Source organism: Gasterosteus aculeatus, chromosome 12 (genome assembly GCF_964276395.1).
Source record: "Gasterosteus aculeatus chromosome 12, fGasAcu3.hap1.1, whole genome shotgun sequence".
In the NCBI taxonomy this organism is placed as follows: Eukaryota; Metazoa; Chordata; class Actinopteri; order Perciformes; family Gasterosteidae; genus Gasterosteus; species Gasterosteus aculeatus.
The window spans coordinates 13,327,004-13,352,264 of NC_135700.1; the positions used below are offsets into that span (position 1 = coordinate 13,327,004).

At 41.2% G+C, this 25,261-nt stretch overlaps 2 protein-coding genes across 3 annotated transcripts; both read left to right on the forward strand.

Moving 5' to 3' along the window:
• Positions 1 to 940: 940 nt before the first annotated feature.
• Positions 941 to 11,441, forward strand: fes (FES proto-oncogene, tyrosine kinase). 2 transcript variants are annotated; one of them, XM_040200623.2, is made up of 18 exons: positions 941 to 1,375; positions 1,946 to 2,119; positions 2,944 to 3,040; positions 3,167 to 3,350; positions 3,786 to 3,923; positions 4,013 to 4,132; positions 4,305 to 4,427; positions 5,108 to 5,303; positions 5,723 to 5,806; positions 6,356 to 6,565; positions 6,805 to 6,927; positions 7,011 to 7,064; positions 8,591 to 8,709; positions 8,795 to 8,889; positions 9,071 to 9,194; positions 10,463 to 10,620; positions 10,724 to 10,846; positions 11,007 to 11,441. In XM_040200623.2, the coding sequence occupies exons 1-18, from the start codon at positions 1,151 to 1,153 to the stop codon at positions 11,147 to 11,149; spliced, it is 2,490 nt and encodes an 829-aa protein (XP_040056557.2). In that variant the 5' UTR covers positions 941 to 1,150; the 3' UTR covers positions 11,150 to 11,441. The 2 variants fall into 2 exon arrangements, with proteins under 2 accessions (XP_040056557.2, XP_040056565.2); XM_040200631.2 differs by having other exon boundaries at positions 9,104 to 9,194.
• An 8,274-nt stretch (positions 11,442 to 19,715) lies between these two features.
• rhcga (Rh family, C glycoprotein a) lies at positions 19,716 to 25,022 on the forward strand (the record flags this gene model as incomplete). Its single annotated transcript, NM_001267646.1, is given in 11 exon segments — positions 19,716 to 19,991; positions 21,552 to 21,744; positions 22,072 to 22,222; positions 22,334 to 22,481; positions 22,601 to 22,767; positions 22,853 to 22,990; positions 23,449 to 23,585; positions 23,752 to 23,876; positions 24,123 to 24,196; positions 24,317 to 24,390; positions 24,483 to 25,022. Coding segments are annotated over 11 exon segments (1,470 nt in total). The 5' UTR covers positions 19,716 to 19,762.
• Between the last annotated feature and the right edge of the window lie 239 nt (positions 25,023 to 25,261).

A 25,261-nucleotide genomic window follows, 5' to 3' on the forward strand; every position in this document is an offset into this window, starting at 1 on the left:
AGATAAAGGAAATACTCAAGTTAAAAATACCTACCCTTAACATTGTATTAGAATACAGTACTTTTAGTATAGGCTTCCCTGCCGAGGCACCTCTGTTATGTAAAATAGTTTACATTTAGAATGGTGGAAATGGACATTGTCCCGTGCTGTTGCTTCTACACAATTATCTCGAACGTTTAACATTTTTTACGTGCGGTGTCTTTGTATCAAAGCTCTGCGGCCTGTAAAACAGGCCGAGCTGCTCTGCATCGCTCAGTCTATTTCTGTCCCGTCTTTCTACAACAGTGTGTGTTGATGTTGTGTGACGTTTGGGTAGAGTAAATAACACCAATGTTGTTAAGGAAGAGGATTAGGTTTCATGCAGCATCCCACCAAGCTGTTGACCGTGAGTGACACTGAGGCAAAAAGAAAATGAAAACTTCTTCATTTCATGCAACACACACCGGCAGTTGTTTACAGTAAGATGTGTTATAAAAGCGATAAGCTGAAACCTAGAAGGGGATGCAACACAACAAAAGAATTTCCCTATTTTGAAAACCTGTAACTGTCATCTGGTCTTTCGCCAGTTGCTTAATACGTGATGATGATACGTGTTGCTTAAAACAGACGCACTTTGATTGAAATAGATTATTAAGTGAAAGATGTGCTCATTCCCAGCGAGATGTACTTAAAGCATTAATTGTATACCCTGTGAGCTGTCATGTGTAATGCACGTACTGTTGCACAGAGTAGTTTTAACGTTGAACTGAGTACTGTTGAGTTCATCCGGTTTACTGTACATCGGAATGGCGGCTGTAAAATGACAGTGAATGTCTGTCTGTTTACTCAGTTTCATTTGACAATTGCAACAGGGGCAAGTTTCCACCGTTCCACTGCCACTAGAAGTGTTAGGCGGTTAAAAGCAAAATAACATTACACACACACAGCCACGTTCAAAAGAGCAACGAGGAAGTGTCTCATCACATGAAACCGCGCTACCTTTTCACAGGGAAGTGAAAACCCCTAAATGCCACAGAGGAAATAAAAAAAAAAAAGGCACTCTTGGTCACCGGTAGCTGCTTCGGCTCTGCGCTCTCGCACTGGTTGAGAAACGCGCAGTTGGCTCGGACTCACTGCTGACGACGAACACCTGTCGGGGAGGTGTGGGAAGATGAGCTTTGGGGAGGACCTGCGTTGCCCCCAGGCGCACGCAGCCGTCATCAGATTGCTGGACTCTGAGCTTCACCTGATGGAGGTCATGAGAAAGTGGATGGGTCATCGAGCGAAGAGCGAACGTGAGTTTTCGACGCAGCTGCAGCACATGTCCACTATGGCGGAGAAGCTGGAGCGGCCTGCGCCTGCTGCGGGGCAGGAGTACATCAGCCAGCTCAACAAGGTGAGGTCTGCTGATCGTTGACGGATCCATCCAGTGGCAGAATTATCCTCTCGCATGTGGTCACGTTCTTTAAAAAGCCTTTTGTCTCAGTTTTGGTATTCTAACATGAATCTGTTGAGAAGTCGTGCTGCTCAATTTATTTGAGGCACAAGATCTGAGAGGATTTGTTCGTTTTCCAAATGAGGAAGCAAACCACCACAATACTATTTTAATTTATTTAGCAGCACTTCTGTAAAACTACAATAAAGTCTAATCGCCGCGTCTATCTGACGCAGGACCACTAAGTCCAACACAACCAGAACAATTTGTGGTTAACAGGTTGTAATTTGCTCAGGAAGCACTATGACATGAACTCAATGTCATTGTAGATACAATCTATTCTGAATGGAGTGTAGACAGTAAAACAACTACTTTAAATCTGCACTGAGAGTGAAGTTATGAGTCAAAACCTCAAATGTTTAAAGACTAGTTTGTATTCGGCCCATCTACACTATCAGATCAACAACTTGACATCCCACCTGAGGATAAAACCTGTGGCGGTCTCCCTGTCTTTTGTCCCCTGTCCGTCAGTCATGGGGAGTCCTGGTCTCTCAGACGGACCTCCTCAGTCAGGCGATGAAGAAGCGCTCCGAGGACTTGCTGGACGGTCCCATCAGCAAGCTGACGCTGCTCATCAGAGACAAACGGCAGCTCCGCAAAACCTACGCAGAGCAGTGGAACCTGCTGAGGCAGGAGCTGAGCAAGGTGTGGGGTAAACGCACACACAAAGTCTTTTTTAATGACCTTTTTATTACCTTTAAACCCCTAAAATACAATCATTTAAGTTCCGAGTTTTTGGGATCTTTTTGTCAACCGACTGCACACAAAACAAAATCAAATTGCTCATGTATATTCTTAAAGGGAGAAAGCACAGCTGTGAATGAAGACTGCTTGGTTGAATATCGTACCCCAAAACTGTTTTTTGCCTTTTCAGGGACCATGTACCCGTGTGGTCACTGAAGTTGTTGTTTTACAATGTATTTACTGATTTTCCTCAGGTCATGCTGCCATGCACATGCATTGCAGTCACAGCATTATAAGCGTTCAGCAGTCAAACTGTCAAACATAAACACTGTTCACATGCAATTGTGATCTCAAACTGTTGATTGCTACACAGTTTTTATTACCCAATTATCAGGGAAACGATGTGTCCTAATTCACGCTGATCCGTACAGGGTTGCATTTTGGCCGTTTGCCAGGCGCTTAGTTTATTCTAATTTTCTTACTTAATTGTGCTGTGTAAGTAAGTACGTATACAACAAAATGTATTCATGTCAGACGTCTTACTGTATCAGTTTGATTTTTAAGTATTAGCATCTGGCAGCTGAACAAAGGTCCGATAATTTCTTCCCCCCTCGTGTTTGTTGATCCTTTGCAGTGAAATGCACCATAGCCGGTGTCCACATCCTGTGTCATTTTCGTGTCACACTCGCCAACCCACTTTCTAACCACACACACACATTCAGTGTGCTGCGAATGAAGCCCACTGCCTTGCACCAAACGTTTTCCATTCGTCTGGTTTTCTGCAGGTGACCCAGACAGAGCTGGAGAGGCTGAAGAGCAACTACAAACAGGCAGTGAGAGATTCCGCTCAGACTAAGAGGAAGTACCACGAGGCCGCTAAAGGTCTGCACGTAGTACTTTTTATCTTCAGAGCACATTCAGTTTCACACAATGAGTATACAGTTTGGTGTACATTTCAACATGTTATTCTCTTTGTGTGTGTTTTTGTCCACGTGTGTGTGCACACAGATAAAGACCGAGACAAGGCTAAGGAGCGTTACGTAAAGGCTTCAATGAAACTCCACCAGTTACATAACGAATATGTGCTGTCTGTGCGAGCTGCTCAAGTTTACCATCAGCAACACTACACTCAGATCCAGCCCGCCATGCTCAGTGCGCTGCAGACTCTGCAGGAGGAGATGGTGCTCATACTGTAGGGTCACATGCAGCGTGTTTGTTTGAATGGCATTGCTTTACGGCGGTTCTCCTCACTGAAGATGAAGATGATCGAAATGGAAAAGCATAATCTGAATATGGTGTTTGTACCTGCTGTAAATCAGAGGTCACGGCTTGTTTTAGGCACAACCTGCATCACAGGCTTTTAAGGAAACAAGACAAATATGAGCATAATTCAAACATCCAAAAGAAAAAATGTTTATCTGAGTCCCAGAGTAGATTTGCATTTCTAATGATTATGACTGAATTGCATTTACTTGCAAGAAACAACCCTGTGCATTTTTACAGTGTTCTTTGGAAAGATGTACTGTTAGGTGGCTGTGGTTTGAGGTTTGGCTAAAACTCACACAAACTTGTCCTTGAAAAACTGACTTTGTATTATTCTGTTTTCATGTGGCATCTCTGATCTCAGAAAAGAGATCCTGGAGGAGTATTTTGATATCTACTCCTCCCTTCACCATGAAGTGGTGCAGCTCCACAGGGAGATATCTTCTGCTCTAACAGCCATCGATCCTCAAAGAGAATATAAAAGCTTCATCCAACAGAACCGGTAGACCGAGTCAGAATTTCACAAGTCAGCAATGCAGTCATGACAGCTGCCGTCTGCAGAGCAATGCAACTGTGTGTTTGTGTCATCAGGTCCATAGGAGAGAATCCTGCTTGTGTAGAGTTTGATTGCAGTCTGCTGGAGGACACTGAGCAGCTCCGACCCAGAGAGATTGAACTGAACAACCTCACGCTTGAGATGGTCCGGCACAAGTGAGGGCAAATGACGCCTCTCCTCCAGAGGACCAGACGCTTTTTAATTTTTTTTTAGTGTGATTACTACTTCCTCCTCCTAAAACTCCCTGTGCTTTTTTTAAACTCCTATTTCCGCTGACAGTTTTATACCAATTACTTCCCCAGCTGTTGTCATTTCTCCTTCTCCCAGACTGACCGCGGTGGAGGAGGAGCTGCTGGCTTTGGCTCGGACTCTGTGCTCCCAGCAGACCGCGGTTGAACAGCTGGAGCTGGAGCTGTACAGAGAGTGTGAGGGAATCACAAAGGGCCAGAGGTGAGGGCCGCCCCCCCGACCCGTGGCAGAAATAGTGACTCTGTGACGCGGTATGCAGAGGTTACAGAGGAGGCATCAAGGTAGAACACGCAACCTTCCCATGGGAGGAGTTCAGTGTGCTCTTGCAAGGGCAACACCTAATAACTAGAAGGGCTGTATGTGCTTTACAGTGGCATGCTGGTTGAGGTTGACAATGCTGGTTGAGGTTGACCTGGTGTGACTTCCTGGAGCTGAGTGTGTGCTGTACTTAGATGCAAAATGCATAGGAAGAGGGGTTGAGGGGTAATCTGCCAACTGCTAATCCTTCCCCTGGTGGACCCTTGGTTAATCCAGCAGGTTATTCCTGCATGCATTGGTTATTTCTTCCTTGTGTTTATGATTCTGAAAAATCAGCATAATTTTAGGTTTGTTTCACCTCACTGCCGGGACTCTTCAGTCATTTAAAGCTTTACTGGTTTTACATGCTGATCATCCGCAATCAGCCGTCGCCACAGCATCTCATTGACTACAAGCCAGCGTCTTTACCCTTTTCTGCACAGACAGACTTCCTATTGACGTCTCTGTCTTCTTGTTCTGGTTCGTTTGTAACACTTGTGCCGTTTCATTGACTCGTGCGACCCTTTGTGTTGTTCACGCTGAAATACCGACGCAGGCCAACTGCTGCTCTCTCCTACGTCCAGGGTCTACCATTTCAGCAAGAGACATGCAATGGAGGACTGCCGGCAGCAGGTTGCGCTGTCCCAGGGACTGAGAGCCAAGCTGGAGGTTCAGAGGCTTCTTCTCAAGGATAAACTGGACCAGCTGGGCTCCGATGAACCTCCGCCTGCACTGAGGCTGAGCTCAGACTCCGTCTCACTTTCATCCAACTCAAGCAATGTATGTTTTCTCTGCCCGGGTCTGCTCCAAATACCTCCATCATTAGTCAATACTTTCATTTTGGACCAAAGGCCTTTTGTTAGTAAACGGTGGCCCGTAACACGGTGAACCTGGTACACCTGCTGACATTAGCATATAGCTCTACGCCTATTTAAAAGTCACCAATTGTGTCAGAATACTCGCATCCAACCCACGTGACCTCACACGTTGTCCTGTGCTGCTGTTATTCATTTAGCATATCATTGAGTGGTAAACTGGCCCATAATCAATTGTTTGCCGCTAAATGACTCTTTGTAGCTGGATCTTAAAAACAGATGTCATACAAGTGAATAGCCTTGAGAGTCCTTTATGTGATTGTAACTGTTAATCATTATTTTGACTGACCACAAGGATGCGCTCTGGATCTTTTCTTTTTTCAGCACAGCCCCAACCCAACTCCCTCCAAAGTCTTCATGACCGGGGTCATTAACAATCTGAGTGGCATGTTTAAACCCAAATATGAGGTAGGCTAAAATAACAATCAATTACCAATGGTCACACAGACTAGTGAAAGAGAGTATGAGTGGGCTTTTTGGCAGTGGTTTGAGCACAGTGAAGAATTTCTCAGAATATTGTCAAAGGACATTTTAAAAGGAAGGACACCTGAAGCAGTTGAAAGACACTCTGCGTCTCTTTCTTCCACCTGCCTGCTCTTAACTTTGACTGCAGTGTGTATTTGCACACTCAAACCTACTACCACGCCATCAATCACTTCCCCGTGCTTTGGAGCAAGTGTATTCACCGCTGGGTACATGATTTTTCTTTGGGGTGTTGTGCGCCTGAAAGTACATTTTTGTAAATGCTATTTTTGTAAAATACTTGTTCCTCCCCAACCCTTTGACCTCCTCAGAGGCATGGAATGTGGTACAGTTAGACCTTCGTGTGTTACAGACTCTCCATTGAAGTATCTCCACATGTTCTCTGCGCCCTCCAAGTTGTCCACCATCACTTTGAATTGATTCATCATTCATATCAGCTTTTAAGATCCTGCTGTTGTCTCCTCCTGCCTCCAGGTGCCGCCGGCCCTCAACATGGTGCAGGAGGTGGATCGTCCTCTTGGGCAGCAGGACTGGTACCACGGAGCCATTCCCAGACTGGAGGTCCAACAGCTGCTGACGAATGACGGGGACTTCTTAGTGAGGAAGAGTCAAGAGAAACAGGGTTATGTGCTCTCTGTGCAGTGGGACGGCTCCTGCAAGCATTTTCTCATTCAGGACACGGATGTGAGTTGATCAATAGAATACAAACACACGAGAGTCGTAGACGTGCATGTTACAGTAGACATCACGTGTTCCTCTGTGTGTTACATCATATATTCTATTTTTAACATGCATGCAAATGTTGAATAACACTGATTATGAAACCAAACATAATTTTTTTTTACTGTTTCCTTCTCCAGTCCAAGAGACGACTAAGTTTGCCATTTGGTCGATTTCTGTAAGGGATTTTTTTTCTTCTGCAGAATCGGTATCGTTTAGATGGAGAAAGCTTCCGCAGTATCCCGCTGCTGATCAGTCATCTGCTGTCCTCACAACAACACATCACCAAGAAGTCTGACATTGTGCTGAAGAGACTCGTTCTGAAGGTACTGCCGGAAGATAGCGTCTACAGAGTCTCTTCCCTTTTACTATTATCTCATCTCTTATCACTCATTTTTAACCCCATTAGGACAAGTGGGTCTTGGAGCATGATGAAATTATCTTGGGACCGCTAATTGGACGAGTAGGTAAATTTTACATCTCTAGGCAAAAATTTAGAAGTGAATTGTGAAAAACACAACTACTGTTTTGATGTATTATTTCATGTAACACAACAAAAATAAGTTTAACTGTGAGTTCATGTGTTTGTCTGAGTTTTGTATTTAATCCTGTAAATGAACGCAACAAGAGACCAGATCGTAATAATTGGTTTGATCAATCAATATGGTTGCCACTTTAAATGATCATTTCATCAAACATGTTTTAAATCAATAGTTACTTTATATGCACATGAACTTTGACAGTTTTAACATTTGTTCAACCGCTTCGCTTCTTGCTGTCAACAGATAACATCTGAAAGAGATGTTGTTGCAAGTGAAGGCAAAGCTAACATGAGACTCCAGCAGTGTGAATTAGACAAATGAAGTCTGTCTTTTTAGTTGTCTTACTTTCACTCTGCTGCACAGCAGCCGTGTCATTGTCTTGTCAAGTACAAGATTTAGTTCCCCATCGCTCATGAAATCACTTAAAGAAGGGTTCTGTACACGGCTGGTATGAACAAGTACCAGAACAGTTACAGCGATCAATGCATCCTTAAATCCCCAGTTTTACTTGCCAAGTTGTCATAGTGTGAATGCTTTGATGTGGTTGGAGTTGAAAATGTTAACCTACCATGTAGTCATCCTCCATAAATCATCTTTGACAGTCAGGCCATACCCCTCTCCTCCACAGCCACTAATCTGCGAGTTAGTTTGACCCTCACTTGACCTTTGATCACCACATCAAAAACCTGTGCAAAACCTCCTTGCATCAGCCCAAGCATTTCCAAACTCCCTGTCAGATGCAGAGGAGCTCGTCCACGCCTTTTTCTCCTCCCGACTGGACTTCTGTAACTCAAGTATTACTGGGATCACTGGCAAGAATATCAAGAAACTGCAAAACATCCAAAAGAGCTCTGCCAGGATCCTGATATATGAGCACATAACACCAACCCTACACACACTGGCTCCCCGTCTCATTCCGGATTGACTACAAAGTCATTTATCAGTCATTTACTCACCTGTAAATGACTGATAAAAGGACATGTACCTCCGTACCTGCAAGAACTAAATACTCCCCAAACCTCCACCCGCACCCACATATCTGCAAGCAGTTCGCTCCTCCAGGTGCCCAACACCAAGCGCCACGAGAAATCCAAGACTCTCCCCGACCACAGAAGGGCCGCAGTCACTGGACGCTTTTAAAACGGACCTAAAAACCTTCTTATTCAGGAAGGCGTGATTTTACCCTTTGTTAAGTTTCCCTATCTTATAGTTTTTACTTTGTTTTAAATGTTTCACTGGCTCTGTGGCTCTCTGAGATCTATTGATGACGGGTGTGTTATAAATAAAATACATTATTATTATTATTATTATTTATCTAGTTAAATCAATGTGCAATATGAATACAATTGTATTCAGTTTGTTCAGTTTATTCAAAACTGACTTTAGTTGTATCCCCTAGAAAATTATTAAAGAGACTGTAACTAATGCTGCTGTTCGTACTTCACAGGGTAACTTTGGAGAAGTGTACAGTGGTCGCTTATGCTCTGATAACACTCCTATAGCCGTAAAATCCTGTAAAGAGAACTTGGCCCCGGATCAAAAGAGTAAGTTCCTGATGGAAGCCAGGTTAGTACACACAAACACATTAACACACACACACACAGAAACACAAACGCACAAATACGCACCCCTTCTCTCTTATGTTGTCCAGGATCCTGAAGCAGTATGACCACCCAAACATTGTGAAGCTGATAGGAGTGTGCACTCAGAAACAGCCCATCTTCATCGTCATGGAGCTCGTTCAAGGTACATTTGAGCTGTACTTTAGAATTATTGCTTCACCGCTTTGTTTCTCCATCATCACTCTGTCTCTGTGTGTGTGTGTGTGTGTGTGTGTGTGTGTGTGTGTGTGTGTGTGTGTGTGTGTGTGTGTGTGTGTGTGTGTGTGTGTGTGTGTGTGTGTGTGTGCGTGCGCATATTTCCTAAGGTGGAGATTTTCTCTCTTTTTTACGGCATAAAGGAAACAGTCTGAAGCCTAAAATATTGGTCAGAATGACAGAAAATGTAGCATCCGGCATGGAGTTCCTGGAGAGCAAGAAGTGCATCCACAGGTTGGTTAATCAATAAATCAATTTGTACTATTATATTGTATTTTACACCTATACATATTTTAATTATTAAATCACAAACAAGGGACAAGTTGATCATTTTAACATTTAAAGCAGACGTGGCCCATTTAGGTGAAGAGAGCGAGAGCAGCAACAGGCGTCCCGGGCTTGGGCTGGTACATAAAAGTTTGGGTTTTGAAAATACACAAAAAGACACAATAATATAAGAAAATATTATAATATTCAATGTGTTAGTTAAAAAATAACCTTGAATCAGTGCACAATTTCCTGTTTGTCTAAAAACTGATTGAGAGGTACCATGAATTAGACACGGAGAAAAAAAGTGTTAGACAAATGGTGCCTCTAGTGAAATAACATAAGTCATAAAAGCACATGTTCACTTAGCATGAAGTAGGATGTTGCGTCTGCAAGAACAAGTGAGGAACAAGCTGTGTGCAGATATAAAGCCTTTACGATACGTGATAACAAAACAAACTACTTCCCCAATATTCATGACCTACAACTGTTCACCAATCTGAACTTCCCCTGCAGCTCTTTCTCACGTTTGGATGTAGCATTCAAACGATCGATTCAGAGCGAGGGATGAAACGTTTTCATGAATAACTGATGTCTGTTGTGCCTTGAAGAGGAAGCTGGAGACAAACTCTGGCTCACCTATACTCTTTTTTTTTTCAATTGAATTAAAAAGACTGCACAATCATTATTTCTGCTGCACATTACTTTCATTTGGCAGAAATGTTCATATAAATCAACGTACAATAAGTGGACTCAAACTCAAATGAAGCAAGAACTGTAGTTATTCCAAATAGTGTTGAGAACTTTTCTTACATTAAAAGTGAGAGCAAACGTCTTCAGTTTGGGTTTCGCACGCAGAAAAGACAAAGCAGTACAAAGGATGCCAAATTGCCTTAAGTACTTATTTTCGATTTTTTTTAAAGCACGTTTTATTTATGTAATCTACGAACACATAACATGTGCTTTCAACACATTTATCAAAGAGAAAATGTGTAAAAGCTCATATCAAAATTATGTTCTGAAAATATTAAAAATAGGATTGAGGTTTTGACCCCTCACAGGACGTCTGTGTCCCCAGCGGGGACAGATCAGATCACAGCAGGCTTGTAGCTGCCCGTCCTGCAACGCTGCATTTTCTATTTCCTCATGCAGAGCGTGAATCTTTCGTGTCATTTTTGTGTCTCCTTTTGCACCTGTCTACGAGCCCCCTGTGTTCATCGTTGTCTTTTTGAAAGGGACCTGGCGGCAAGGAACTGTCTGGTCGCAGAGCACAACGTGCTGAAGATCAGCGACTTTGGGATGTCCCGTCAGCAGGACGATGGCGTCTACTCTACAGAGGGCGGCCTCAGGCAGATTCCTGTCAAATGGACGGCTCCTGAGGCCCTGAACTACGGTAGGCTGCAGCGGTGTCTGACCTGCAGTCACTACCAACACATCTGTTCCTCTGTGCCAGTAGTTGAAAAAGGTGCCTGTGGTGCCCTCTGCTGGTGTTTTAGGCCGCTTCACTACAGAGAGCGACGTGTGGAGCTTCGGAGTCTTACTGTGGGAGACCTTCTCCATGGGAATGACGCCCTACATGAGCATGACCAACCAACAGACACGAGACAACGTGGAGAGAGGTAAAAATGAGCTAAATTAAGAAAATGTCTATTTTATTATTATTGTTGTCTTTATTAAAAATGGCTTCTCCGTTGGGTCAAAATGTGGCACTGATGTATTTTCTGTATTCCACGTATACAGTGTTCTGAGATGTCTCATTGCCTGTTTTGATTGTGTCAGGATACCGGATGCCCGCTCCGCACAGCTGCCCCGTGGAAATCTCCAAGATTATGAACAGCTGCTGGCAATACGACCCCAAAAATAGACCTTCTTTCAAGAAGCTTAGGGCTGAGCTCACTGCCATATATAACAAAATAACATGAGACGAGCCTGCTGGTTGGACATGTGATGCAGACTAAGTTAACTTTCTTCTGTTAGTTTCATTTGTTTTGTAATAATGAATGTCCATTTTCTCTTTATAAAATATGTTAGTCCACTCGGAACCAAAAGAAACACAGCCCCTTTTTGTGTGCCATTAAACTTTTCAAATGTATATTCAAGGACAGATTTAAAAAATCAGTAAACCAGTTGATGTCAGCAACCTCGTTTCTTCCCTTATTGCGATGTGTCTCTTTTCTCTCTTTTTCTTAAAACAGAAACTTGTCGAACCCCAAATTACTGTGTTGTTTCTTATTACCATATCAGTTGAAATGTTGTGGTCTCCATCACAGAAACCAAACAGGTTTCATTTGAAACATCCAAGATTCTGTCAGCACAGACGTTGGTCAACAAGGTTCCCATTAGCATCGCCATGGGGGCCGTTTGGGTCTACTTGTGTTGCCTGTCTCAAACTGCAGATCCCCCTCTGCGAGATTTCAGTTCTGTTACTTAAAAGGAAGCATTGCGGTGTAACTTAACTGCCTGTGATTACACAGAACTATCTAAAATAAAAGGAGGGTTCTATTTGAGCTAACTTAAGCTGCACATTGTGTTGACTTAGAGATGATTTAATCAATATTTTCGATCACATCCCCCTTTCTCACTTCCCACCAAAACAACTGCCAAAGTATTCAAAAACACTTCAGGAGCGACAAAACTTCAAACTAAATTTCTGTCCACATGCCAAACGTTTGTCTTGTGACTTGTCAGTCAACTTTGTGTCACTCAGACTCGTACCTAAACCGGGCTAAGTGGTTTGTGGCTTGACTTGCTGTCAAGACAGAAATAAATTTAGATGCTGAGCACCGGGTGGAATTTTACGTCTCGGCCTCGTCCGAATTAAAGTCATAAAAGCGTCACAGTTGAGCTCACGACCACTGAGCAAGCGTCGGTAATTGACGTGTTGGAAGTGAGAGTGTTTTTTTTCTGGGACCAAGGTAAAAAAAAACCATTCAAGTCGAAATAATGTAGGAACAGAAGTAAAGGAGGAAAAAAAGTGAGTAAAGTTTAATTTGTGAAGTGAAAGAGTTTTGGTTTGTCATTCTAATTATTTTATGTTTATTTGTCACAAATGTTTTTAAAGCGACACCAAACTGGTGGAGAAAGACAATTGAATTCAGCAGAGAAATCATTTCTTGAAAACAGAAGAAAATCTGTGACCGTTTCAAAGCATGTTTTCCAGTGTTTGTTTGGGAGGATTTTTCCTCGGAGGATTGTGTCCAACTTTGGAAATGTACTTATTTGGGAAGATTTATTAAGCTGTATTTACAAGCAGTGGAGGGTGTGTGTGTGTCCTTTTTGATCCAGCTTGTATTACTTTAAAAGGATCTCGTTGTTATTATGGGTTGCTGTGAACAGTTGGCATGTTGACACTAAATAGTCATGGATTTCATGGATTTTCTTGTCCAACTTTGTTGTTGAATGACAGTAGACGGACCTTTAACTGTGAAATGTTTTTGAAATGTTATGTAGATAAAATTGCTTTTATTTGGAAGTGAAACAACGTGGCCTGATGCCGGGGGAGTAAATGTATTATTGGATAAGAGTTTAATAGCAATAATGTGCAAGGCAGCAAGGTTTATGTCCTTACAGCATTGTCTCTCAGACTGTGGGGTGGAACCTCTAGTGGGTTGCAGTGGTATTACAGGGGGGGACGCGCATGCGGAAATTCAGTTTTTTAACCATCTTAAGAACTCAACTTGTTTCAGCGGGATGAGTGACGAGAGCCACACCTCACTTTGGCAAAATCATCTGAGAAAATAATTTTCTAAGAGCCTTACTGACTGCTCGTTGGCATATCGATATCACGTAATTAAGACTATTAGCACATCATTAAGACTAACTCAGGAAACCGTGTTGTCTGGATTTTTGTACATATGTAAATTGGTAATGTGAACTTTGAAAGTTCAGGATCTTTGCCCTGAGAATTTTCATGTTTTTATTCTCTGTACGATTTTTTCAAAATGAACTTTTATTCTTTTATTTCAAGAACTTTATTGAGAACTTTTGGCGGTTGCCTCTTTCAAAACAGATCCAAGCTCAACATTGAGAATGAATTGAGAGTGACTGTATCAAGTCTGCAAAAGATTGGAAAAGATTCCTAGTGGAAAACGCGCTCATTGCAGCCACTAATTAGATACATGTCTGCACTTTTTTCACAACATTTTATGCAATAAAATTACTTAATTTTACTTAATAAACACTTACAAATTTGTGGAGCCTGAACATCCTTGTTTCCTCCTAAGTGGATTGTGACATGCTGAATGCTTAGAGTTTGGCAAATGGGTTGGTCTTATCTATCTTGATCAATAGAAAAACTGAACGTAATCAGATTCTTTTTAGATAATATTGTCTCAGGGAAGCATAGGTAAATAAAATGTGCCAACCATAGATCCTCGTCGACCCCTGTAATTAACTTCTAATTATTCTAATTATATCTAAAAATTCAAAGTCAGTCAAAGTGCCTGAGAGCTGGAGGTGCAACTTGCCTTCAAAATAAATTCAAGTTTATTTGAAGATGTATTTCTGCTCTTTCACTCAAATATACATGTAATTATATTATCATTTTTATAATTCAAGTAAGGCTTCTTAAGTAATTCGTGCAAATTTTGCAGGCAATAATGCTAATCAATTCCAGTTTTATGACCAGATGTTCATGTCTATCTCATCAAAAAAATGCCACCTTGACCAAACTTCCCCTTTGTTATGAGAAGATATTAAATATCTTCCATTGTTAATTATCACATCTGCCCGGGATTGTTATTGACCCTGTTGTCGAAAAATCCTCAGAGATCTAAATGTAACTAGTATTTACTTTGCAAGTTAACAATTTGACTCTTTCTTTCAAGCCACTAACAAATTCTACCTCACTACATTTCAGAGAAACAATGAAATTGTTTGACTTTTTTCCACTACTTCTAAAAAGTTTTGTGATTTATAAATTTGACTTAACTAATGTATACAATTTTTATAACAGCAATTCATGTTCATTATCTATAATATTTGTATGAATATTTAGTAATTATTTATTTAGTTTAGCTCTTAAATTGATGACTGGATCAGACATGTTTGAAAATCAACAGTTTTACTTTGAGGGCTTGATGCTGTTACCTGGATCTCAACCTCTTCGACTCCTTTTTCTCGTTGGTTAACGGGTCAAGCAAACAAAGCATTTGCAACTAAGCCAATGAGATATTGAGTATTTTTTACTCCATGGACACACCAAACAAGTGGCTGTGATTATTCATTTTGAGGAACAACACACCTGTTGCACCCGAGAATTCACGTCTAAGGAACAAAACCGGTCCAGATGCAACTTCCAACAGGAATATCGTGTACAAATGTATGAGCGCTTCACACTGTTTGAAAAAGTTTTTGCTGCTATCTGCACTAATCCGTTTTAAAATACTCCAAACACAACTCCAACAATTTATAATGTATAATATGCAAATTATTCCAGAAGATTTGCGTACGGCGGTGCTATCGCATAATGAGTCATAATTTAGTTAAGGGTTTGGGTTGATTAATAGGCTTGAGTCACTAAAATAAATGTGGAGGTGGGTCCACCTCCTGATCTAGAAATAATAATTAAGATCAGTCCAAAGACGGTCATTCAATGAAAAAAAGAAATTTGACAGTGTCAAGAGAACATCAGACCATCAAAACCTAACCCTAAACCTTGGGTAATGGCTGCAACAAGGCAAGTGACATTGTTAAGTGACACTAACGTGTCTCCTCAAAGCATCTGTGTGGGTGTGTAATGTCATAAAGAGGTGGCCTTGAAAAGAGAATCTCATTGTACCTCTTTGTAGAAGCCGATCACGAGTCTTTCACTCTTTATTATTGACTAAACCGTGCTGGAAGATTTTCTTTCCAGTTGTTCAAGCCTAATGTGAAATGGATTAGTGTCATTATCACGGATAATCCTTTTCATGTTACAGTGATGACAGTGAGACATTTCGGAGATACATCAATTTGTATCAAGTTAATCCTACTGAGAATGTAGACATGAGATTTCTCAGTGCAAAGGTGCTCAACTGTCAAACTGAATTGCTTCTCAGGTTTACCTCATGAACCTGTCAATCACAACCAACTTATATATGAACAAAACAAGTAGAAATCTAGACATCCGAGTTTCCTGAGTGAGTCTCTATTTATGTGACAATGTTATGCCAACAAACACTCAGTGAGGCCCTCAGTAAACTAAAAGTATTTCCTCAGATGATATTGCCAAGTGAGGTGTGGCTCTCGTCAGTCATCACCCATCCCGCTGAGGCAAGTTGAGTACTCAAGAGGGTTTGTAATTTTAACCACCTTACTGGTCCAACATGTTCTGTAGCTATTAGTTGTCACCTGATGTCTAGGTGTGCGTGTGTGTCTTTGATTCCATGGTAACAAATCATGAATCTGAGACATTAGAGTGAATAGACCTAAGAAACCTACATGCAATTAGCCGCTCCAGTTCTGCATTGAGTTGATCGTTGATAGTTGTTTAAAAGTAATTCAATCCATCTATTACTTAATTTATGTCTCGATCTGGATACTGACTGCCGGTTCCCATTTTACTTATATACGCATGGTCTTTTAGCATTTGTTGATCAGTCATGTTACTTTTAGAAGGCCATTTCTTTCTGAAAACAATATATTATCCTGTGGATACAAAGTTACAAAGAGCTCTAAAATGGAAAACAACACACAACTAAAGGACAGAACAGCAAAAACAATAAATACAATAATAACACAATGCGTTAGAATAATGTTAATCCAAGTGTCTTCTAGTTTTACACAACATTCACTGAGTTTTGGGGAAGTTTACTGGGGTCTGGGGTCTTATTTGTATTTCCATTATTTAATTTCACAACTTTCTTTCACTATAATGTGTGCAGGAAATGAGCCATTTGAAAAACTACAGCAGGTCCAACAACGATCTTTGAGATTGTCACAACTGCTGCATAATACCACTTAGTAAATCTACATCTCATATGTTTGTATAGTTGCTGTATTTGCAGACAAAATATGTCCATTGGGGAAACTACAGGATTTCCTACACATGCGTCATGCATCAGTTTATCCAAACGGACTCTGCAGACCCAGAAAAACAAGAATCAAGGAAGTACAACTGTTTCAAGAAAGCCAAACTACAAAGTGCTATAATTAAGTGCCAAGTGTAGTCGGTAGAAGTGTGTTTGTAGTTTGCGTTGATTTGATTTGATCAAAAGCCCTGAAGTCAATATATTTGAAATGGTAATTCATGTTTTCTATTGTTTTCATTAAACTGAAAATCAATTGTGGAGAAAATAATTCCAAAGAATTATTTCAGTAAAACATAAAAGAAAATACATGACAAATATGTACAGAACGTTATAAAAACAAAATCACATATTCGTAAAACCTGATTTAATGTAAAGTTGTGGATCACCTGTTAGTAAAAAGAGGAAAATGGCCAGTGGTGTAGTCACTTGGGTCCACTGTTTCTTGAAAACACCTGTGTGGCTAATTGAAGCATTTAAAGCAAATTGCATGTTCCTGAACTTGGAATCTCATGACCGACCGCGTGAGTAACAAAGAACAATGACACACACACCACGTGTGTGTCACCTGCAGATCACACACGGTGGTTTGGGGTTATCTGAGTGTCAGATTGTGCAAAACATTTGTCTGTCTCCAAGAGTCAGCTGACTGCCTCGTGATTACATATCAGTTCAGCATCTGGTTGCCTGTGCTGATATGTTCTAGTTTGGAAATCCTTTCCTGTTAGTCACACTCCTTTGGCGGCTCCCTACAGATTTATGTCAGGTGCATAAACACTCGTCAAATAATTGTTTCTTAAACTGTGTTGTGGTGATTAGTTTCACATGACTGTATCTACAGAAGCCCATTTCAACATTGTGCTGCACATAAAATGATATATGTGATAACATAACATGATCATTTTGTTGTGTGGGGTGAGAAAGCCTTCTTCGGGAATAAAACGTTGTTTATGTTTAAACATAACGTAATTCTTAGATTTTATATTAATGATATAAAATAGCATGCTTACTAAGGATCAGAAGCCATTTATTGCCACATATGTTACACAAAGAGGAATTTGACATGGTGAAATATAAGAATAACATTTAAAAATGAACAAAGTAAAATAAGATACAATTACGCAAGCAAGAACTAACAATACAAACAGATAAGTACGTTAAGGCTGAATAATGAACAATGAATGACAAAGGAAAAGTTATGAAGTGTGAATAGATTCCGTGCCCTGATCAGTGTGTCCCCAACCTGAGGATTGACAGCTGCTCATAATCTTACTTGGGGCATCGTTCTAGGCATCGGTGCAGCCAGACACAAGCATACCACGACATGTGACAGGAAACATCGCTGAAATGCCTCCAACGGATAAGATCTTCAACCGCTAAGTCCATCCGTCACATGTTTAACCTCCAGGGCTAAAGCGTTATTACACGGCATTGCACATAATAAGTTTAACGATCAACATTTTAACTGCCTCCAACTCCTTCATGAAAGGGTGTTTTCTTCTGTACACACATTCTTCCCGAGAAGACAAAACCTCCCGATCACTCACCTGTTGACGTGTCTCGTGATTGAACAGCACTCTCCCCTAAATGGCACCCGGCGGCCTCGCTCAGTGTCTTTTCTTATATGTATCATAAAAAGAAACAATCGTGCACATTGGTCGGCAGGGATTAAACCGCTTGGTTTAGCATGACCAATTGTTTGTGGTGGGTAATGTTAGCTCCGCTTAAATCAACCATCTCGTAGTCAGGGACCCACAGAAGGCTCACAAGGTAAATCTGAATTGGAAAAGTTCATTTTCAGAAGAACAAATTATATATATATAAAACCCCCCACAAATGATTAAAATAAATAAGGCAAATATCCCTTTTTGGTCAAACTGGTAACATCAGGTGGCCTTGTATAACTAGATTAGGGTTAGGTTTTTATTACTGGCCTACAAGCACAAACTCAAATTAATTTTTTTTTGTTTTATTCCGCAGAGTAAATGTTTTTTGGTCACTGGTGTTCTGGACTGTTACCGGTTCAATTAATTACTAGGAAATCTGCGATTAAACTAGACAAGACAATGCAGTACAATTAATACAATGCCAACTTTCTTAAAACACAAGACCATAATGAGGTGTTACTGAATCCCCATATTTCAGCTAATGGAGAAGTAGCCTGACAAACCAGTTCAACCCCACATCAAACTAACAAACAAATGTCTCCGCCGTTCCGTCAGAATTAAAAAGATACTTCTTCTATCATAATTAATTAATTGCTTCTTCAAAAATGAGCAATGTGTTGTACATGTACATGTAATGTAATGTATTAACCGCTAAGCGAGCATAAACTCTTTATGGAAGTAAAGTGGAAAGATGTTCTTTAATATAAATAAAATGTCTATAAATGACCACCGTTTCTAAACCTGCTTGCATTCCCTGTGTTTCTTACACCTTAAAGAAAGGGTGATATTTAATACTGGGTAAATTAATGACTAAAATAATGTGCAAAACCCAGGGATTAATCAATTTTTTTCAATTACATACTAATACAATAAACCACGAAACCCAATTTTTTAAAGCAAAACTGCAGTAGATGATGCAAATCAACGTCTGACTCTCGAGCACATGCTGTAATGTTATCAAAGAAGAAAATCTTGTCAGTGATACGTATTGAGTCGGGATAAAAGCAGCCAGCTGGAATGTTCCTCGTGTTGCAAAGAGTCATGAGTCAGATCTTTAAACAGGAATCTCTTCTGGTAGATAGGCATCACGTTTGGAGAGAAACAACCAGAACCCAAAGTACAGGTAAACAGGAGCAGAACACAGATGCACAAGTTGTTTGCAAAGTGTAGAACCGAGTCTCTATTTGGTACAGATTTGTTTTTATGGACCAACACCCATTTGGGGTCATTCTATTTATTTTCTCTCCCTGGCTAATATCATCTCATTTGCTCTTCTCTTGATGGCGTTTGACTAAATAATAAAGATGAGAGTAGAGTATGTGTGATTTATATCTTCTCATCCTACAGAATTCACCACACATTGGATCCTTAAACACGGTCGGTTAGCCTCTGTCTCAATCTGTCAAATGTTATAATGAAGTCTAAAAATGTTGACAGAAAAAAACAATTTCCCCTTTTTTCCGATTCCTGTTAACACACAGGCCGCGTCATCTGATCATGTTCAGATACACACCATCCAGATCACAACTTTGGTGATGATGTACAACGTACATTTGGGTATTCTGCTGTGCGTCATTTTTAAAAAACATTAACAATTACTTCATTTCCTGCTGACCTGTTTATTAGAATGATTGCTTCTTTGGCTGCAGGAAGACAAGGAGGCAGGTACAGTAGGGAGTGGTTTACCTGCTAAGGTGTGTCCACCCCCTGTATGTGAGTACTGAACAGGAGCACACCCCCTTCGAAGGACCATCTGCATGTATATATGTATATATATGCCTACTAAGAAGCTGCTGGAAGCCACAGCGGAGACGGGCCCTGCAAGCAGTGATCGCAGCATCATTCCAAGACCATTCTCAACATGGGGAACTGTGCAGATTGCTTGAGAGGATTTTTCTGCCCGCCAAAGAACACCAACATCCGTATTAGTCTGCCGGCTGTCTGCTTCGTATGGCAGATTGCAATGATCGTACTGTTTGGCGTTTTCATCCGGTACGATGCAGAATCAGACATACGACTGTGGCTACAGCTCAAACATACTAACAACATCACCAGCGACATCGAGAATGACTTCTACTTCAGATACCCCAGTAAGTACAAACACTGACAGCGTGTGAAGAACTGTATCTTTCAACAACGTGTTGAGCATTTAAATGTAGGTGGGATTTCTATGATCTTGTGTCAGCGATGCTGGCAATGCACCAACAATTTGTAATTTATTGATCTATAAATCAGCACCTTGCAGTTGCAACCCCGTTTAAGACTGAATTGTAGCCATTTTACTCCAAAGCTTTTGTAGTTGTCTTTGGTTTGGGTACACAGATGCATTGACATGTCAGAGCTCATAATGAGTTATTATATAAGGTAGCTGTTTTTTTTTGTGATCGCGCACAAGGCAAACTTAAAAAACCACAACAAACTATTGTTACAAAAGCTGAAGAGTTCCTCTCCTCTCCCTGTCCGTACATGTCATTCTCCTCAGCTTACTTTTGACTTTATGGCAATCTAGCGCCTGTATTTCCAGTATGTTGTAATTTTGGCATGAAGTTCTCCATCTGCAAAGACATACAAAAGACAGTAATCATCCAAAACAGAGTGAGTGGTTGAGTGGGTTGAGTGGGTATATGCAACCAAATGAGTTTTGGTCTTGGAAAAATAAAGCTAAACTTATGAAAATTATTCGTTCAAATGTAATTTGGAATAAAATATTTATTTTCATCCTTCACTTTTTTACCTTTTTAAATAGGTGTTAATTAAATGTTATTTTTTCAGCTTCAGATCGTACTTTTTCACTTCCAGACTTTTGGCCCTGATCTACGTTTCTAAAGATAAGCCCCCCTCGTTGGACTGGTGTGGTTGCTCATTCATTGCAGCGAAAGCTCTATGTGCTAAAAGCTTTATGACTTTGGGGGCCAGGAGAAGAAGTATGAGCCCTTCCTAGATCAGACAGCTCATCTCCTGATTTAAACCACACCAAGAATGCAGAGAGGCTCACACACACACACACGCACACACACACATTTTCATTTGTACTAACAGGCTAAACACAGACCCATCTGGTACAACTGGTCTGGCTAATGTTGGAAAAATACCACAAGCCACAGGGTTCACCTTGTTTAGGCTGCTCCAAGTAGCCACAGTAAAAAATAAATGCACGGAGGGGGGTGAGGGGGTGATAAAGGTTGAATGGGGGTTTATGAGGGTAACGGCACACATTCAGAAGAATGTATGAAGAACAAAAGAAAAGATCTCGAGTGTTAAGTTCAAACCATGCAACCAGTCAGGCAGAGGATTCGTCTTCATCAGATACAGGTCGGGCAAGGTCAGGTCAATTAAAGATGCTCTTTGGAACAAGCTGCCGGATGACACATATCCAAATGTGTGTGTGTGCAAGTGTTTCTGTTTGATTGTTTATTTATTTTCAGGTTATGTTTATTTTGGGTGGAGCAGACTGGCATGCATGCTATGTGGAAGTGCAAAACTTCAGAGATTCAAGTGACATTGTTGAACGGTACAATCGTGCATCGTGTATCGCTCTCATTCTGCCAATCCCGTGAATGTGGTGCATAGGAAGTGTGGAAGCTGTCACTCACGACTACACGCCCCCTCCTCTTTCATTAAACAAAGTGTGTCCATCCTCCTCTCTCCAGGCTTCCAGGATGTCCACGTCATGATCTTTGTTGGATTCGGTTTCCTCATGACCTTCCTGAAACGCTACAGCTTCGGCGGTGTGGGCTTCAACTTCCTGATCGGTGCCTTTGGTCTGCAGTGGGCTCTTCTCATGCAAGGCTGGTTCCACGCGCTGGACCCCACCACCGGAAAGATCTCCATTGGAGTAGAAGGGTAGGTCTTTCAAACTAACATTTAAACAGGACAGATGCAGGTATGTGGACAGGTGGGTCATGTCAGTCAGTAATGAAAACAAACCCATTTTTAAACCCGACAAGAATCAAGATCTACAAAACGCATCAAAACTGGTTTCATTTACGAAGGTTCTTTCGTCACAGCTTTCACCGTATCAGAACCTTTTTGTAGCATCCTTGAGACAAAGCATTCCTGTCATGGCACGGTCATGTACAGTAAAAATTCAGATACGATTGTTTGATTGTCAAAATTTCAACTCACTCTGACCTTTTTCTTTTGTTGGTATTTTCCTTTTTTCCCCGACAGTCTGATCAACGCTGACTTCTGCGTTGCCGCCTCTCTGATCGCCTACGGCGCCCTGCTGGGCAAAGTGAGCCCCGTCCAGCTGATGGTTGTCACCTTGTTTGGCGTCACACTGTTTGCTGTGGAGGAATACATAATCCTCGACCTCCTTCATGTGAGCCTTACAAACGCAATCATCCCACGGGAAGCTTCATCATCCTTCAACGAGGGAGAACATTCACTCTCTAATGTTGCGATTTCTTTTTTGTGCTTCTTCTTCTCACAGTGCCGGGATGCCGGTGGCTCCATGGTCATTCACTGCTTCGGAGGGTACTACGGTTTGACCATCTCCTGGATTCTCTACCGACCAAAGCTCCACCAAAGCAAACGCCTCAATGGATCCGTCTACCACTCTGACGTATTTGCTATGATTGGTAAAGGATTTTTTCAGGACGTACTGTAGTTCTTTTGGAACATGTATAGTGTTTTACATTCATCCTTGTGAATATGTTACTCAGACTGTGGGTTTGAATGACCTTCTCCTACCTCACAGGCACACTGTTCCTGTGGATGTTCTGGCCAAGTTTCAACTCGGCCATCACAGACCACGGCTCTGGACAGCACAGAACCGCCATCAACACCTACATCGCCCTCGCCTCCTCTGTGCTCACCACCGTGGCCATCTCCAGCGCGTCTGAGAAGAGAGGAAAGCTGGACATGGTAATGCTGGTTCACTGAAAAGCAACAGATCTGCGACCGGACGTATATGCATTCCTCGTGACTGACATGCCGTTTTACCTGACAGGTGCACATCCAGAATGCCACTCTGGCAGGTGGTGTTGCCATGGGAACCGCAGCGGAGTTCATGATCACTCCTTACGGTGCGCTCATCGTGGGTTTCTGCACAGGAATCATCTCCACCTTTGGCTACCTGTTTGTCTCGGTAAGCTGCCAGTCTTTCACCCTATAATTTTTATTTCTGACGGAACTGTTGAAGTCTGTGCTGTAGCTGAGATGGACAATTAAAGCCGCATGGAAAAAAGGAAGTGAGCTGAAAAGTAGAACTAAAATGGAACCGGTTGTTGTTTGTATAACGGTAAAATAATAGGATTATAAAAGGTGATGACAGATTTATGGAGCAGGCACCAGGAAGGCTACTTTCCAAATGAGATACGACACACTTCAAAAGTTAGCAGGTGCTGATGACTCTCGGCTTGACATGGAATTTTGAGCTTTAATAACCTAAAAAGTTACACAGAAACTAAACGTAATGAGGTTTTAAAAGCGGGTTATGTTACATGCATTATATTTGAGAGGATTTCCAAATGCATTTGGTCCACGATGTGGGGACATACGCTTACTCATCAGTGATTAATGTATGATTGTTTTCCTCATTCTCAGCCCTTCATGGAGAAATACCTGAAAATACAGGATACGTGTGGTGTTCACAATCTGCACGCTTTGCCCGGGATGCTCGGAGGCTTCATAGGGGCCATTGTTGCTGCTGCCGCCACTGAAGAGGTCTACAGCAGGGAGGGGTGAGTGACGGGCACACACAGACACGCACAAATAACCAGACATCTTTGTTGACTCAAACCACTAACTGACGCGGAAACACACACCCAGATATCAGGCATAGTTTTCAGCTGATCGAGCAGATTAAGCACCGATTTGCAGGATAACAAAGTTTATTTTTCCCTCCAGGTTGATCGAGACGTTTGACTTTGAAGGCGAATTTGCAGACAGAACGGTAGGAACCCAGGGAGGCTTCCAGGCGGCCGGCGTCTGTGTGGCTATTGCATTCGCAGTCGTTGGTGGAGCGGTTGTTGGTGAGTATATAAAATGTGTTGATTATGTTAAAGTAGCCAGAAGAATGATGACTTATATATTTCTAGACCACTTCAAACTTGTTGTTCAAACAGCCCTGTTTCACTAAAGTGCTTGTTTATCAGCACAGGAACAGCCAATGACTAAATTATATTATCTGAAGTGCAAAATAGATTTTAAGTACTTACTTAAAAGAACTTCATAAGAAAAATGGGAACGTCTAAGTGCTTTTTCCCCTCTGTTTAAAGGTCTCATTCTGAGGTTGCCTATCTGGGGTGACCCCGCTGATGACAACTGCTTCGACGATGAAGTGTACTGGGAGGTAAGAGGGGCTTTCCTCCCACTAGATGGTGGTCTGCAATTTTTTAAGTCAAAAGACTGAAGTATGAAATGGCGTAAATGGATATCTGTCTGGCGATCTGACCTCATTCCTTGGTTTCAGGTTCCTGAGGATGAGGAGGGGATCCCTCCTGTTTTGGAGTACAACAATCACATGACACACAAACACCAAGACATGTAAGTTCACTCACACTAAGACGACAACATGCGGTCCTTATTCTCAGGAAATGCAATTTAACGTGATTTTCTTTTTTGTTTTTTTCTAACAGATCCGAGTCAAACTTCTCTGTGGAACAAAGTTAGAAAATCGGTCAAATCCCTTTGTACTGGTGAAACAATAATAGGAGCCATGGGCAGTTTTACAAAGAATGAAGAAGGTTCATGTTATGATGGCTGTAATTTGATTTTTCATGAATGGTTTAATTTTGAAGAATTTGAAATTACTTACATTTTTTTTTTGTTTTGGCAAAAACTTCAAATGATTTTCAGATGCTTAATAACTGTAAAATATCGAGTTCTGAATTAATTTGTCCTTGATGGGAGGTTGAAGACTGTTAATGCTGTGTAAGTTGATTATAATGCACAGAAGAACTGTGTTAGAAGAATCAGTTGTTGTACATTTTTATCCATAATAACCATAGAACCTTTAATAGCCTTTTAAAACTATTAGTGACGTCATTCATGTTTTTAATTCTATTTCTCAATAATGAAGACTGTAAGAATAATTAAAAGTATTTATGCAGCCAAATTAGACCATTTTGGAGTTTTATGTCTTCTTTTAAGTGATGTATAGGTTTTTGTAAATTGTGTGTACATATGATGTAATCTTGTGTATTATTAATCTTGTGTCATAACTTGCTAGTTGTTATGGTGGAAGCTGTCAGTAAGTACTGTGATTATGATACAATTTCCAGCAGCTTGTTTGCTGTATTGTTGAGTTGGGCTACCCACACATATACACTATGTGTGATCTGCTTGTTGTCTAAATGTAGACATTCATAAATCAAAGGTAATTGGAATTAAAACCATAACCATATATCATTGTCTA

Coding starts and splice junctions, on each gene's coding strand:
- fes (XM_040200623.2), top strand. CDS start 1,151: ATGAGCTTTGGGGAGGACCTGCGTTGCCCCCAGGCGCACGCAGCCGTC. Junction 3,351..3,785: donor GAGGAGATGGTGCTCATACT/GTAGGGTCACAT, acceptor CTCTGATCTCAG/AAAAGAGATCCTGGAGGAGT. Junction 8,890..9,070: donor CGTCATGGAGCTCGTTCAAG/GTACATTTGAGC, acceptor ATATTTCCTAAG/GTGGAGATTTTCTCTCTTTT.